General features: G+C 30.3%; 1 protein-coding gene across 1 annotated transcript in view; it reads left to right on the top strand.

The window, feature by feature from the left end:
* Nucleotides 1–18,197, top strand: part of LOC111687535 (semaphorin-2A) — a 165,919-nt gene that overhangs the window by 13,934 nt on the left and 133,788 nt on the right. Inside the window, exon 2 of the mRNA XM_046954613.1 lies at nt 243–849. Coding sequence (XP_046810569.1) covers nt 627–849 — 223 coding nt within the window. The 5' untranslated portion in view covers nt 243–626. The remainder of the gene's footprint in view (nt 1–242; nt 850–18,197) is intronic.

Genomic DNA, 18,197 nt, shown 5'->3' on the forward strand with positions numbered 1-18,197 from the left:
TTTGTTGTTCAATTTCATGTAGACAAGGATGCTTAACATTAAAGTTTTTTAAAACGAAATAAGTAGTTTTATAATATTTTTTGTTTAAATTTGAATTTTTATGACAACTAATTAAATATTTTTTTTTTTCGAAATTTAAACATAATGACAGTTTGTCTTTATCTATAAAAAACTATTTTTTTTAATTTTTAAATTACTTTTTTAAATATCAAAACTATTAAAACTTTAAACTTTCTTTACAGGTGTTAATTTCGTTTTATTTCTAATATAGTTGGTAGACCACTTCGACTGTAATCCATAAACAGTATTTTTTTTTAATTTAAATTACTTCTAAAAAAGTTTTAAACAAAACAATAAAGAAAAAAACTTCAATCCAACTAAAGTAACTAAATCCAAAATTCAGTAAATTTTTGATGAATTGTTAGACTTTTTTTGTTCTCTTAACAAGTACAAGAAGCTTTCGCAAAATAAAAAATAAAAATAAAGTAAATCTGTTAAAGTTAAAATTGCATTTAATACTTAAATTGGAACACTTTGATTTACATGAAAATAGTAGCAGCAACTTTAGTATAAGTGAAACTATACAAGCACTTGTTAAAAACAAACAAACAAAAAAACCCCAAACAATGACAATGCCAAACTCAACAACATATCTGCAGCAGCAATACGACCAACATCTAAATCCGAAACAATCATTTCGAATATTGCATTTTATACGCCCTCAACAGCAAAAGTTTAAATTTAAACAATGGCAACTGCTGCAGCAACATCAATGGCTTGTTGTGTCAGTTGTTATGTTGGCACTTTTTACGGTTGCTATAGAGGGGATTACTGAGGAATTGTCACCAGGTAAGTGGGATATAAAGTTTATTTTTATTTTTCTGTCCAAAAAACAACTTTTCTCATGTAAACCAATAAAAGCTTGTTAAATAAAATTGTAAATAGATTTGTACTTTTTTTACCTTTTTTGGCAGAAGACAAAAAAAAACTTCAATATAAAAGGGTAGCAATTCATTGCTATTGTACTTTTTTCAGAATGAATATTGCACAACATAATTGACTAGTCAATGGTCTTTCATAGAATTACTAGTTAAAAGCTAAATAAGACAGTGATCTTGCCCATAAATATATTAGATAATACACGCAAAAAAAACATGTTTGTGGTAACCATTTTCTAATGGTTACCACAACCATGGATTGTAGTCTAAATATATTATGGTTATTGTAACAATTTTTAAATATCATATTATGATTAAAATCAGCAAAAATATTTTATCATAATATTTTTTATCATAATGACTATATTATGATCTAATGTGATCAATATGTCTTTACAAAAAAAGATTTATTCGAAATCAAATCTATTTTGATTACTGAATCAGTAAAATTACAGTTTCTAAAAAAACCTACATTACTCCAACCGATTTACAAATTTCGATTTGATTCCCAAAAACATAACCACATTATTCTATACAAAGTGAAATACTTATACATATAATGTTATTAACCAAATGAAAATTAATTCAACTCATTTTATTGTGATTAAAACAACACACACACACACACAAAATAATATGTGTGAGGTGTGTGGCTAAAGTTGTTTTGTTATTGTACCAACAAACATAGAACAACAAAACATATAATGGTTATTTATAACAACATAACATACAATGGTTATATAACATATAGCAAACTTAACATATAATGGTTATTCGTAGTAAGTTGAAATATTTGTTATTAACATAATATGTTTTCATCGGTAACATTACTTAGTTATTGAAAATTAAATTATTTTTCAGTGAATCATACTCAAATTTATAATCGCCATGAACATGAAAATGATTACAGTAAAAACAATATTGTTTAAATATAATTAAAATAACAATTATTAGGTGTTGATAAAATATATTGTTACAGTGAATATAGTTTAGTTATAGTAACCATTTTGAACTATGTTTTTTCTCTACGTGTAGACTAGCTAATAAACTGGTTAAAAGACTAGGCCATAGACTTGTCGATAGACTAGTCAAGAGACAATAGAATATAAATTAGTCGACTAGTATATATTAGCTTATGGACTAGGCCATATGCTAGTTAATGGACAGCTCTAGACTAGACTACACCATCGAGTAATCCATAGAGTAGTAAATAAACTTGTCAAAAGAATGTCCATGGGCTGGTCCTTAAAATAGTACGTTGTCTAGTCTGTAGACTGCTATATATCATTGACATCTGACTAGTCCATAGACATCTATAGAATAGTCCTATGAGTAGTTCATATGCTATTCAAAAGACTAGTGATGAACTAATTTTCAGTAAACTTTCAACTTCATTTGTCGAAAACTAGTGCATTCTCTAGCCAATGATGTAGTTAAAAGACTTATCGGATTGGTTCAATAGAGTAGTAAACAAACTAGTCCATAGACGGTTTGTCCAGAGACTAGTTTCAAAGACTGGAAATTAGCCATAAGCTAGCCAATGGATCAGTATATATATATATATATATATATATATATATATATATATAATATATATATATATATATATAAAATATATATATAATATAGATATAATATATATATATATATAAATATATTATTAATAATATATATTTATATATATATAATATATAATATTATATATAATATAGTATATAAATTATAATATATATAGTATATATATATAGTATATAATATATATATATATATATATACATATATATAATTTATACATATAATATAGTATATACATAATATATATATAATATATATATTATATATATATATATATATATAATATATATATATATATATATATATATAATATATATATATACTATATAATAATGCAAATCAATGGACTACTAAAAGATCAGTCAGTAGATTAGCAAATTGACTAATCAATAGACTAGACCTGGCCACACAACAGCCTGTAGACAAATTCATAGACTATTCAAGACTAGTCTAGATATTTGTCTTTAGCCTTAACCGCAGACAGGTCTATAGGTATAGGACAGGTCTAGTCATATGACTAGTTAATGGATTAGTTATTCGTCTTAAAACTAGTTCATAGAATTATCCATAGTCAAGACCAAAGATTGTTCAATTAACTTGTCCATATACTGGTTCATTAGATATTACATAGGTCAGTTAGTAAAGTTGACAAAAGACTAATCCCTAAATTGACCCATTGACAAGTTAGTAAACTAGTCCAAAAGCAGAGAAACAAAGACTAATGAAATAATAGAGAAAATTTTTGTTCGCCAATCGAAGAAATAACTAATTCCCTTGACAAAATCTAGTAAACTGCAAGGGTTAAAAACCGTAATATCCCCCAATTCGTCATAGAACCTATTCCTTATCCTGAGATTTTGTATACTAAAATAGTAGAAAGTTGTATACTCGATCGACTATATATCTTGGTTTTTCAGAAAGTTAAGAAAATTTTCTCTCAATATTTTTTATGTTTTAGCAGCGCAGTTCACAGAACATCCAGTACATGGTACCTCTGAAACTATTTTTTAATAGAGTTTAATTTCGAGGGAGAAGTTTTCATACCATAGACCACTACAGTGGGAAGGGTATTATGCGTTCCTGCTGATGTTTATAACACCCAAAAATATAAATTATATACCTTACATAAAGTATAATAATCTGCTCAGAATGACTTTCAGCATTGTTTTAGCTTTGTCCGTCCGTATGCCTATGTGTTCATGTTAACCTTTTGCACACGCTACAGGTCGCAATTTTCAAGATAATTTGATGAAGGACTTTCGGTTCAAGGACGAAAGCTATTGTACAGGTTGAAATCCGTCCACTAATTGGGCTCAAATGTCAACAAAAATCAGTTCTACCGATTTATGTAATAATTCTGTGTCTATATCATTACTTGGTAATAAATATTGTGAATCTAAGTGATTTTCTGGACCTAGTATGAGAGCTATGACCAAATATGGTCCGATCGTAAAACAATTTTATAGTGAATTTATGTATATAAAAGCAATATTTTTGCTAAATGTAAATTTCACAATATTATTTCTCTGTATATGAGCAATACTTGTACGAAATTTTCATATCGATATCTTAATTAAGTAATGAGTTATACGTGTTTAAGTGATTTTCGGGAGGGGACCTTGTATGGGAGCTATGACCAATTATGGACCGATCGGAAAAAGATTTCATTGTAATATTTCTGTATATAAGGGCAATGCTTGTACCAAATTTTATATCGATATCTTAATTTAGTAATGAGTTATACGCGTTTAAGTGATTTTCGGGAGGGGACCTTGTATGGGAGCTATGACCAATTATGGACCGATCAAAAAAATCTTTCATTGTAATATTTCTGTATATAAGAGCAATACTTGTACAAAATTTTATATCGATACCTTAATTTAGTAATGAGTTATGTGCGTTTAAGTGATTTTCGGAAGGGGACCTTGTATGGGAGCTATGACCAAATATGGACCGATCGAAAAAATCTTTCGTTGTAATATTTCTGTATATAAGAGTAATACTTGTACCAAATTTTATGTCGATATCTTAATTTAGTAATGAGTTATGTGCGTTTAAGTGATTTTCGGGAGGGAACCTTGTATGGGAGCTATGACCAATTATGGACCCATCCAAAAAATTATTATAATATTTTAATTTCTAAAAATTTGTGAAGATAGCGGCATTACGACGGAAGTTATTAACAAAAAACCAAATTTCCGGGAATATGTACTTTTGTATGGGAGGTATATGAAATTGTGGACCAATTATGGCGATTTTACGCAAATATTAAGCTCTTGTGTGGAAATGAATGTATGCCGATTTTTATGGAATTATCTTGCATAGTTTTCGAGAAAATTACATCAGAATGTGTAAAAAATGCTTATTTTTTCGAGGTTGTTTCAAATTTTGATTCATAACTTTTCCCGATGTGAACCGATTTTGCCCATTTTCAATACCAAACAACTTAGGAAAACTAAGAACATTTTGGGTGAATTTGGTTAAATTCTATTGCTTCGTTTTAACGTGAGCGTGTTTTACACAGACAGACGGACATAGCTAGATCGACTCAGAATTTGATAAGGACCCAGAATATATATACTTTGTTGGGTCTCAGATGAATATTTCTTGGTGTTACACACGGAATGACAAAGTTATGTATACCCTCTATCACCACTGATGGTGGTGGAGGGTATAAAAATTTTAAAACTATACTAATGGTTTAGGGTATTATATGGTCAGTCATGCCCGACCTACTTGTTTTAATTTTTAAAGAATTAGAGAAATTGTAACCAGATAATTTTAAAGATTTATTTATTTTATAAGGTTTTTTTTATTTATTGTTTAGAAATTTCATTAAATTTATTATTTAATGGTTGCAAAAGTATTTTGTTTAGCACAATTAAATTTAAATTAACTTAAATTAAATTAATAAGAGATAATTTTGGAAAATGTTTTCTCTGGACTTTTTATAAAGCTTATTATTAAGGTTTAGAGTTATGGCCACCTTTGGAACTCTTTTATTACCCAACAATAATAATTTTATAATTATCAATGACGAGTCTTAATTAAATCCATATAATATACCACAGTTCCAATATAGTCTTGTATATTTTTAAGTCCTTCATAAAAAATTTTATTAAACTTATACGAATTTATTGGAAACGGTACTGGTATTATATCCACATATAAATATCAATTTTTCGCAATTATAGGACCCTAAAATTAAATTAATTTCAATTAATAAAATACCATTAAAATAACTCTTTAACACATACTATATAGGGACAAGAATGATTTATGTTCGTATATTGATTTAAAATATTCATTAGTATATTTGAATAGGCTCCGGGAGATCTATGGTCTAACCATTTACACACATTCGTTATTACGTTAAATAAATAGGGTTTAAAAACATTTGCACTATTGCGAGCAAAAAGGGCAAAATTATACTAAAATTTAAAGAATAAGTAAAGAAATATTAAGTTTGAAATAATGACAAATATTTATACCCTACACCACTATAGTGGGGAGGGTATTATACGTTTGTGCTGATGTTTGTAACATACAAAAATATTGGTCCAATACCCACCTTAAAGTATACCGACCGATTCAGAATCATTTTTTGAGTCGATTAAGACATGTCCGTCCGTCCGTCCGTCTCTCCGGCTGGCTGGCTGTCCATGTAAACCTTGTGCGCAAGGTACAGGCCGCAATTTTCAAGATAATTTTATGAAATTTGGACCAAGCATGTTTTTTGGTACAAGGACGAAGCCTATTGAAAATGGTTGAAATCGGTCCATTATTTCACCTAGCCCCCATACAACCGTACCTCCCGATTTGAACTTTTTATGCTATAATTACGTCAAATATTCTGCTATCTCTCTAAAAATTGGCACAAATAAGTTTTATATAAGTATAAATGACACTGCAGATTTTCGTAAGGATCGGCCTATATTTGACCCTAGCCCCATACAAACCCCCCTTCAAAAAATGACTTAAACGTCTAAAATTTACTTGTAACCATTTGTATCGTAAAGAAACTCAACAAAACTAACTGTTATTTAGAAATATAACCTTTTCCCAAATTTACCGAGGATCGGCCCATATTTGACCTATATAAAGCCTCATTTAGAAATTTTAGTTTTTTATCAATAAATGGCTTAAATATTTTGGAATTATGGTAATATTCAACATAAAAGTTTATTTAAAAAAATAAAAATTTTATAAAAGTAAAAATTGTAAAAATATACTCATGGTGTAGGGTATCATATGGTCGGCCATGCCCGACTATACTTTCCTACTTGTTTTACTTACCGATACATTACGCAGCTCAATCCTAGCATGTACCTCCATCATACCAACAGTTTTAAAACGATTTATAGGTTTAAGGCGATATGTATGGTTATTATAAACATATTTTAAATTTACAAAGCATTCAATTTTAACAGTTTTAAAATACGCCTTGCTTCTGATGCCCTAAAAATAAAATTTTAATATTTTTTTTTTTTTTTGCAAACAAATTCACCAGCTCATTTACATTGAGAAATAGTCCCATAATTAATATTGAAATTAAAAGGCGGTACATGTTTTGAAAACGTTTTTAGTTTTTTGTAATGTAAAATGTTATATTAATAATGAATAAGTTTTATATAGAATTAAATGGGTTATAATGTTATTCTACACAGATAAAATACATTTTTTTTAATAAAACTAATTAATTGTCAATTTAATTTTGTTGCTTTAATGTACCATACGATAATTTTGATACATTCACCTTTTTATTATTTTGATCCATCTAATGGGATGCATTGATGCGAATAAAAGTATAATTATCCAAAATTATTAATTACAATAGATTTTTTGGTTTTTTGTGTACGTTATTTGAATCGATGTAGGTATATACCTAGCAATAAACTTATATTGAAGTGTAGGGTAGAAGGGGGACCATATGCCACTTTTTCTTGAGGCGGCCTCAAATTAAAACAACAATATATATTTTAAATTTTTTTCTTGGAAATATGTAGATATGTTAGCTTTAGTTTAATTCCTTACAATCTTTCCTAAGTTATCCTCATGTACATATTTTATTAACTTTTCCGCTCTGACCATAAACGGCGATACCGCCCCATCCATGGGGTAAATTCGCCAAGGGGATGGGGTAGAATTGTCGTTAGTAAAACAAAAGAAACAAGTATGAGTGTATAGTCGGGCGTAGCCGATGATATGATACCCTACACCAGTCAGTATATATGTTAAAAATGGGGATTATTTAAAAAAATAAAACATTTGGTTTGTTTTTTAACTTTATTTCGGAAAATTTTTACTTTTTTGGCAAAAAAAAAAGAGATTCTTTTAAGAGGGTTCAAAGGGGAGTAGGGCAAAATATGGCCCTATCCTTAAAATGTTGGTAGGGGGATTTAAGTCTTCTTCAATATTATTTATGTAGAATTTAAAAGTGTTATTAGTGTTTGTAAGTGAATTTTGACCTTTAAGTCATTTTCTGAAAGGGAGTTTGTATGGGGGATAGGGTCAAATGAAGCCCGATCATTACAAAAATCGGTAGTGTCATTTAAAGTTCTATATTTTGTTAACATAATAGATCATTTAAATTATAAGCCAAAAGGACCTATTTGGGTGGTACGATTGTATGGGGGCTAGTCGAAATAATGGACCGATTTTAACCATTTTCAATATGCTTTGTTCTTGGGCTAAGAGAAGCATATGTGCCAAATTTCATCTAATTATCTTGAAAATTGCGGCCTGTATCTTGCGCACAAGGTTTACATGGACAGCCAGCAAGCCAGACGGACGGACATAGCTTAATCGACTCAGAAAATGATTCTAAGCCGATTGGTATACTTTAAGGTGGGTATAGGACGAATATTTTTGTATATTACAAACATCAGCACAAACCCAATATACCCTCCCTACTAAAGTGGTGTAGGGTATAAAAATTACAAAAATAAAAACTTATTTTGCTGTCTTATACTATAATTAATTAAACAAAGTATAATAAAACAGATATTTATTGTTTATTTCACAAAACTTAACAAAAAAATTAAAACAAATTATTACTGATATTTTCTACATTTTTTAACCAAATTTTGTTCTACATCACAAGCATTACATATATATGGCGCATGTACTACACGGGCAGTTCTGGGGTTTAGTTTCATTTTTTCGGGCTTCAAATTATATTATCGAAAATATTATTATGTCTTATTGTTCACTATTATTGACGTTCTAATACTGACCAATATATTTTTTCTATTACAAAAACTAAAAAAAGTTTGCATAAAAAGTTTACACAGTGAAATATTTTCACAGCTTTTTGAAAACCAATTAACCATGTTTGCCTCCCATCATATATAAAGTTAATGTTTCAAATTTCAGGCATGATAGATAATCGATAAACGAAAACAAAATTTGATAATGCGATAAAATCGATTACTCAGTTTTGAAGTTATTCGCTATTGACAGATGTGCCCCTATAGCATATGATCCCCCTTCTACCCTAATGAGTTAAATATAGTAAAATATTTTCAAATTTTGGTAATGATTATTGTAGGTAATGTAGTTATTTCATACATTACTTAGTAAGGGGCTGTCGTTATATATATATTGGACATACGCTTGTCTATAGCGTATGACCAATAAGGAATAAGTTATTATTTCTAACCTTAGTCAATTTTGGAATTTTTTTACCCGTTTTTCCCCTTTTTACCCGTAAAAATTCCTCCTTAGTGGATCTTCATATTCAAAAATACGTCTACTGTCAAAATTTCATGATTCTAGGCTCAGCCGTTTGGGGTGTGCGATGATGAATCAGTCAGTTAGTAAAGCTACTCTTTTATATATGACGTTTAAATGACGTTTGTTAAAATTTGTTAAAATAATTTGTTATATTGAAAAGCTTAATCATCGGTTTTCAAAATATTCAATTAACATACATACATACATATAATAACAATTATTTAAAAAATATAATAATAAAGATTTCAAAATATTAATAACGAGCCTCTATTAAATCCATATAATATACAACAGTTCCAATTTGCTCTTGTCCTTCATAAAATATCACATTGAATTTATAGGAGTTTTTTGGAAACGGTACTGGTATTATACCGACATCTAAATATAAATTTCTTGCAATTATTGGACCCTGCAATTAAAATACTTTTAATAAATGCAAAAAAACAAATTTTAAAGCCACTGTAGATAATATCTACTATATAAGGACAGGAGTGATTAATGTTGGTATATTGTTTTAAAACGTTCATTAAAACATTTGCATAAGCGCCGGGAGTTCTATGGACGAACCATTTACACACATTCGTTGTTACGTTAAATAAATAAGGCTTAAAAATATTAGCACTATTACGAGCGAAAAGGGCTAAATTAAACTGTAATGTGAGAATAAATATAAAAAAAACATTATTTAAGATATATTTTTTTATCATATGCTGACATACCGATAAATTACGCAGCTCAATCCTAGCATGTACCTCCATCATACCAACAGTTTTAAAGCGATTTATAGGTTTAAGACGACATGTATGATTAGCATAGACATATTTTAAATTTCCAAAACATTCAAGTTTAACAGTTTTCAAATACGTCTTACTGCAGCAGGTCTATAATAAAGATTATAATTGATTTTTGTTTTAATTTATTAGAAAAAATTCCCTAGATCTTCTAACCGTAATAAAAAGTCCAAAAATAATTATTAAAATTAAGCGATATAACATATTTTAAAAATGAATTAAGCTATTGTGATTTAAAGCGATAATGAACAAGTTTGTTTAACAAATAAAAAGTTTCATGGTTTTATTATTTGTTAATTATACAAATGCTCTGTGGAATACGATTGTTACTTTGAATTTAATATCTGATTGTTTCGGTTCAGTAGAAAATATTTTTTTCAATACATTATTGTGAAATACTGAATGAATGAAATTACACGATTTTTGATCAATATTTATACCCTACACCACTACTACAGTGAAGAGACGGTATTAAACGTTTTTTTGCCTGTTTGTAACACCCACTTTAAGTATACCAATCGGCTCAGAATCGACTTCTAGTCGATTTAGCTATGTCCGCCTCTTCGTTCGTCTGTCTGTCAGTGTGTGTCCAAAGTTTGTGCGCATGCTACTGATCACAATTTATTACGATCGGTCCATTATTCCGCCTTGCGTCCATATAACCGTAATTTAAAAACAAATTAAATAGTTTATTATTCGATTAATAATTAACAATTTTAAACTAAAGACTGGTGTAGGATATCATATGGTCGGCCATGTTCGACTATACATTCATACTTGTTATACCCTACACCACTATAGTGGGGAGGATATTATGCGTTTGTGCTGTTGTTTGTAACACCCAAAAATATTGGTTCTTGACCCACCTTAAAGTATAGCAATCGGCTCAGAATCAGTTTCTGAGTCGGTTTAGCTATGTCCGTCTATCCGTCCGTCTGTCTGTCTGTGTAGCCATGAAAACCTTGTGCATACGCTACTGGTCGTAATTTTTAAGATAATTTGATGAAATTTGGCGCGAACGAACGCTATTGGAAATGAATGAAATCGGTCCATTATTTCGCCAATCCCTCATACAATCGTACCACTTTTTTAACATACTGACTGGTGTGGGGTACAATATAGTCGGCAAAGTCCGACTATACAATTATAATTGTTTTTCATTGTGTAAGTTATGCTCAATGAAGCTTATTAAAGCTAATTTATAAAAATGTTTTTTTTTCCGATTCTGAGGAATTTAGGTTTTTAATTTGAACCACGTGATCCGACCAGAGGCGCAGTCAGGGATCCACAAACGAGGACGTCTCACCTTCAACGATCCTTTTTTCGTTTCGATTTTTCGATTTTCTGTATTTAAATGTCTATGTATATTAAAGATAATTATTTAAAAATCATGACTAAGTCAAAGACCAGATACTTAAAAAAAATATATATTATTCTCGAGTCTCAATAACATCCATATAATATATTACAGTTCCAATATGATCTTGAACATTTTGAAGTCCTTCATAAAAAACGACATTAAATTTATATGAATTTTTTGGAAATGGTATCGGCATTACAGCTACATCTACATATAAATTGTCTGCAATTATGGGACCCTGAAATTGAAAATTTAAATTAAATCAAAATAATTGCAAATCTATTACAACACTTACCTTATAAGGACATGAGTGATTAAGATTTGTATGATGTTTGAGAATTTTCATTAGCATATTTGAATAGGTTCCAGGTGTTCTACGATGGTACCAGCTACATAGATTCTCTGTTACATTAAATAAAAATGGTTTATAAATATTTGCGCTATTACGTGCAAATAGGGCCATATTAAACTGTAAATAGAAAAGAAATATAATTTAGTTAATAATAAACTTAAAATGTAAAAGATTTATGTATCCTACTTACCGATATATTACGCAGCTCTATCCTAGCATGCACCTCCATTATTCCAATAGTCTTGAAGCGATTTATGGGTTTTAGGCGACATGAATGATTACCATACACATATTTTAAATTTCCAAAACACTCAATTTTAACAGTTTTCATATAAACTTTGCTGTAAATGGGCTACAATAAAGTGTTTTAAATATGTTTAATTTTGTAAAACAAAAAGCAATTGTTTTATTAATTTAAACTAATTTACCATTATAAAAAGTCCACAAACAACAATGGAAATTAAGCGCCAAAGCATATTATGAAAACTTTTTCAGTTATTTGAGTTTTTGGTAATGAAATCGACAATGAAAAGTTTTTGTTAATAAATGCATATAGAGAACCATTTAATTATTTTAAGTTATTTTTAATGATGTTTATCAAATATTGCTGTTATTATTGCAGCTATTATATTTGGCAAAATACAAAACTGTCCATATATTAAAAATTGTTTAAAATATGACGTGATCATGAAAAAAACAAAACAAACTAATAAACAAATATAAACAAAAAACTAACTAACTTTAACTAACTAACTAATCAACTAACTAAGTAGCTAACTAACTAACTAACTAACTAACTAACTAACTAACTAACTAACTAACAAAGTAACTAACTAACTAACTAACTAGCTAACTAACTAACTAACTAACTAACTAACTAACTAACTGACTGACTAACTAACTAACTAACTAACTAACTAACTAACTAACTAACTAACTAACTAACTAACTAAATAACATTTTCTTATAGTTTTTCACCCATCGATGAATCTCAAAGAATAACAAAACGTCAAATTTTATCTTCAGTTGCAAAACTTTTTGATCCAGCTGGATGGCTTGCACCAATCGTCATCAGAGCAAAAATGCTGATGCAGCAGCTGTGGTTAGAAGGCTTGGAATGGGATGAAGATGTTTCATCTGAATCTCTTCAAAAGTGGAATAATCTAGTTCGAGATTTATCTCATATAGAAACAATTTCCATTCCACGCTGGTTACAGTATACGCCATCTGACGATATTCAAATCCACGGATTCTCAGATGCGTCTAAAACTGCGTATTGTGCTACAGTGTTTATTCGATGTAAAACGAAAACTTATAACACTTTCGTAAATTTACTTGTAGCAAAAAGTAAAGTGGCACCAATTCAAACTGTTTGTCTTCCAAGACTGGAACTAAATGGTGCAGTTTTGCTATCAAAATTAGTAAATTACGTTATTTCTTCATTAAATTTTAATACTAAAGAAATCTTTCTTTGGACTGATTCATCCATTGTGTTAGGTTGGCTCTCTAAACACCCATCTACGTGGGAAACATATGTTGCAAATCGTATTGCAGAAATTCATCGTTTAACGCCAAACGCCATATGGAAACATGTTCCAACGCATGATAATCCAGCAGACTTGGGAACTCGAATGTCCAAAGAAAATAGTATCAATGCATTCCAGTAACTCAACAAACAGATATTCTTGAAAGATTTTCCAAAATAGTATCAATGCATTCAGAAAATAAACAGATTCTTGAAAGATTTTCGTCGTATAGCAAAGCCTTACGTATTATGTGCTATGTTTTTCGATTTATTAACAAATGTAAAAAAGTTAATTCCGCTACTCAATTATCTTTAACTCAAGATGAAATGAAATTTTCAAAAAATAAACTAATTATACTCGCTCAAAAAACATTCTATTTCGAAGAATACGAATGTTGCTTAAAATCTCAAGCATTACCCAATAAAAGTTCGCTAAAATCCCTTAATCCATTTATAGACTCGAACTCAATTTTACGAGTAAATGGAAGATTATCGCAATCATCACTTCCCTATAGCGAACGCTATCCTATAATTTTACCCGGTAATTCACATTTTTGTAAACTTTATCTCAAATATTTACACGAATTCTTATCCCATGCCGAATGTGGTCAAATGTGCCGAATGGTACAAACTGAATTTTATGTATTCAGACTCAAGCCTCGTGTAAAAAATATAATACGAAACTGTAAAACTTGTATAATTTACAAACAGCAACCCTGTTCTCAAATAATGGCTCCTTACCCCCTACCAGATGTAATTTGTCGCTACCTTTTCAAATAACTGGCATTGACTTCGCTGGGCCTTTTGAGCTCAAAGCGTCAGCGTTACGAAAATCTACTTTTGTCAAAGGGTACGTAAGCGTATTCGTTTGCTTTAGTACGAAAGCTGTTCACTTAGAAGTATGCTCTGATCTGTCTTCAGCGGCATTTCAAGCTGCATTTTCTCGTTTCGTTGGGAGGCGAGGACTACCCCAAAGGGTAGTATCTGATAACGGTAGAAACTTTCTAGGGGCTAGTAGAGAACTTTTACGAGAATTTTCCTCCTTTATAAAAAACGCATCTCAAGATATAGCTCAAAAGTACTTGACACACGGCTTTGAGTGGAAATTTATTCCCCCACACGCTCCTCATATGGGCGGCTTATGGGAAGCCGCCGTAAAAAGTTTCAAATTTCATTTAAAACGAATTACTGGTGCTCAAAAATTCACATTTGAAGAATTCTCAACAATTATAACTCGAATTGAAGGCGTACTAAACTCTCGCCCAATCTCAGCTTTATCTGAAGACCCTTCAGATCTAACTGCTCTAACCCCAGGACATTTCCTAAGAGGAGCCCCGATAATGGCTCTCCCAGAACAAGATTATCAAAATATATCTCTTATTAATAGGTGGGAAAAATTAAAAGCTATGCATCATCAATTCTCAATACGCTGGAAAAATGATTATCTTAAAACTTTACACAAACGCTATAAGTGGAAAAACTCTACTACAAATCTTAAAATCGGAGATCTCGTCGTTGTAATGGACGATCTTCAGCCGCCTTACGAATGGCGTCTAGGAAGAATCGAAAAAACTTACTTTGGTTCAGATAATAATGTACGCATTGCCGAAGTAAGAATAAGCTCAGGAATCATTACTCGGCCCATCGTCAAATTATGTTACCTACCATTTTTAAGCGAAAATCATGATTGGAATTTTAACTTAGATTAAAATTTTAATCCATTCACAAATATCAACATTTCTTTCAGCAATCTATATTTACACGCTCTAATAACTTTAACTCATTTTATTTACTAATCTCTCATTTAACACTTCTCATTTTTACACTTTCATACTTAACAATCCCTAATTTTCCCAGCACTAATCCACCTTCATTTGTTTTGTCAGTTACTTACACTTTGTTTATCCCACCTAGATCCAACCGAAGACTTACCGCAACCCGGCCAAGAGAGCACCCCAGCCAAGAGGAATACCGTAGCAATACTACCAATCGGCCAAGCAAACGTAGCAGAAAAAGCCGCAGCAATCACCGCAGGTCCGCTTCCCGACGTCCAAGCGAAAGCCTGAACCTAAGCTTCGCGTTTCTTATAATTAAAATAGACCTTCACTTGTAATTCATCAGTCGCAGTGAACACATTAAAATACTTCTCCAGCTCTTTAACTTTAATTTAATCTCTCAGTGCTGTGAACAAAATATAAAATAAAATACAAAAAAAGCCAACCCACTTTATTTACTTCATTTGGCCCGGCAGAACAAAAGGTAATTATCCCTCATTCCCCTCTCTTAAAAGAAAAGAATTATTATTTATTAATTCCCCGCTATCTTTCTTTTCTTTTTATCCCGCAACCGCATATAATTATAATAACTCGGACGAGAGTTATTATATTTATCAGAGAAACTTCTTGTAGATTGCTCCTTGTTTTCCCCCCGCTCTACCAGTCTACAGAAGTTGCTCTAGTTTATTTCACTTTAATTTTGGACATTTTTAAAATTTTATCAACGACTTTTTTAGAAATTACAAAATGTTTAAAATTCAATCTTTTCATAAAAACCCTAGGAAAAAGTAGACATACTTTCTGCAATTCGTTGAGAAAATTAGAAAAGTATCCAAGTTTTACTTCTTTTTGGTATCTTTTTGCAATTTTCTTAACAACTTTATTAGATTTCACAAAAACTGAAGATACCAGTTTCATTTTTGCGAAATCTTTATTATACCCTCCACCACCATCAGTGGTGATAGAGGGTATATATAACTTTGTCATTCCGTGTGTAACACCAAGAAATATTCATCTGAGACCCAACAAACTATATATATTCTGGGTCCTTATCAAATTCTGAGTCGATTTAGCTATGTCCGTCTGTCCGTCAGTCTGTGTAAAACACGCTCACGATAAAAGGAAGCAATAGAATTTAACCAAATTCACCCAAAATGTTCTTTGTTTTCCTAAGTTGTTTGGTATTGAAAATGGGCAAAATCGGTTCACATCGGGAAAAGTTTTGAATCAAAATTTGAAACAACCTCGAAAAAAAATTAGCATTTTTTACACATTCTTATGTAATTTTCTCGAAAACTATGTAAGATAATTCCATTAAAATTACCACACATTCGTTTCCACACAACAGCTTAATCTCTGCGCAAAATCGCCAGAATCAGTCCACAATTTCATATACCTCCCATACAAAAGTACATTTCCCGGAAATTTGGGTTTTTGTTAATAACTTCCGTTGTAATGTCGATATCTTCACCAAATTTAAGAAATGAAAATTTCATGATAATAAAGTTTATTCAGAGGAAACATTTTTTGGATGGGTCCATATTGGTCATAGCTCCCATACAAGGTCACCTCCGAAAATCACTTAAACGCGCATAACTCATTACCAAATTAAGACATCTCTATCTATCTATCTATCTATCTATCTATCTATCTATCTATCTATCTATCTATCTATCTATCTATCTATCTATCTATCTATCTATCTATCTATCTATCTATATACTTACTTACTTACAGCGCACGTAAGACTAAATGTTGCGTTTCAGCGCAAAAAACGCACCACAAATCATGTTACTTCATCTATATTTATAGGTGGTGTAAATATCAAGGATTTAAAAGCTCTTGATGTTCTGGGTATGAGAATACATTGTGATATCGCTGGACCAAACACATATTTCAAGTGTCGAAGGAAGCATTCAAGTGTCTCGGTTTTCACAAAAGCTGTAAGACATACCTCACTCCCCTCCTTATGGAAATACAACTCTCTCATGTATGGCCGGCGCTTTAAAGTCTATTTTGGGACTACTCGACCGCGTATAGAAGAGGGTGAAAGTACTTATCTGAAACAATTAGGATTCCAACTTTATTGATTCACTGGAGCATCGTTGCAAACTCTTCTATCGATACTGCAATGGAATGTGTTCCAAGAGCACACTCATTTGTGGTCCATTGGCCAGTTGATCGTACAATGCACTGCAAAGAGAATTCGTTCTTTAGTCATAGTGTCTTTATGTGGAACAAACTTTCCCCAGAAGTCTTTCCAGTCACTTACAATGTGGGTACATTTAAATCGAATGTCCACAAACACTACTCCTTCTATCCTCCCTCTCATAACCAAATTTTATAACGTCTTTATTTTATTTATTTCGTAATTCTTTGCAAAAATCATGCAGAATAAAAAATTTACAAAAAAAGTGATTATGTCATTTTCGTCAAATATTTTGCAATAGAATTTGTCAGATAGCATTAAATATTACACAGAAAAAAATTAAGATATCAAGCAAGTTTTGCACCTATAACCAAACTTTGGAAAAAAATAAAAAAATATTGCTTTCTAAATTACGAATTAATCAAAACTGTCAATAATTAAGGCAAGATTTAACATTGATTGAATAAATTGTATAAATTAAATAATTAATAAATAAAAAATTTATTTTTTATTAATTTATTCATTAATCAAATGAATTTAACTGTTTGGTAGAGAATTTTTTAAAAAATCAATTAAGAAGGTTTCATAAATTTACAGAAAAAATTATCGGTAGTTTATTTTCAATTAACATGTTTTTATCTTTCTTTAATATTTATTTAAACAAATTTTTATTTGTCTTAATTATCTCTAATTTTTGAAACCTATTTTAATTAAATTTTAATTGATTCAATTAACTTTTAATTGATTCAATGAAACATTTTTTCTGGTCTACTTTTCTTCATGAGAAGTGTATATATAAGTTTGTCATTACGTTTGTAATTTCTGTAATATAATTTTCCGATCCTATAAAGTTTATATATTCTGGATCCTTATAGATAGTGGAGTCGATATAGCCATGTCCGTCTGTCAGATATCGGCGAGATCCGAATTAAAAGGTATTTTTGAGATTTCAATAATAATGAACTTAGAAACATGAAATTGAGTATGTAGAGTCCGG

This window comes from Lucilia cuprina, chromosome 6 (genome assembly GCF_022045245.1).
Source record: "Lucilia cuprina isolate Lc7/37 chromosome 6, ASM2204524v1, whole genome shotgun sequence".
Lineage (NCBI taxonomy): Eukaryota > Metazoa > Arthropoda > Insecta > Diptera > Calliphoridae > Lucilia > Lucilia cuprina.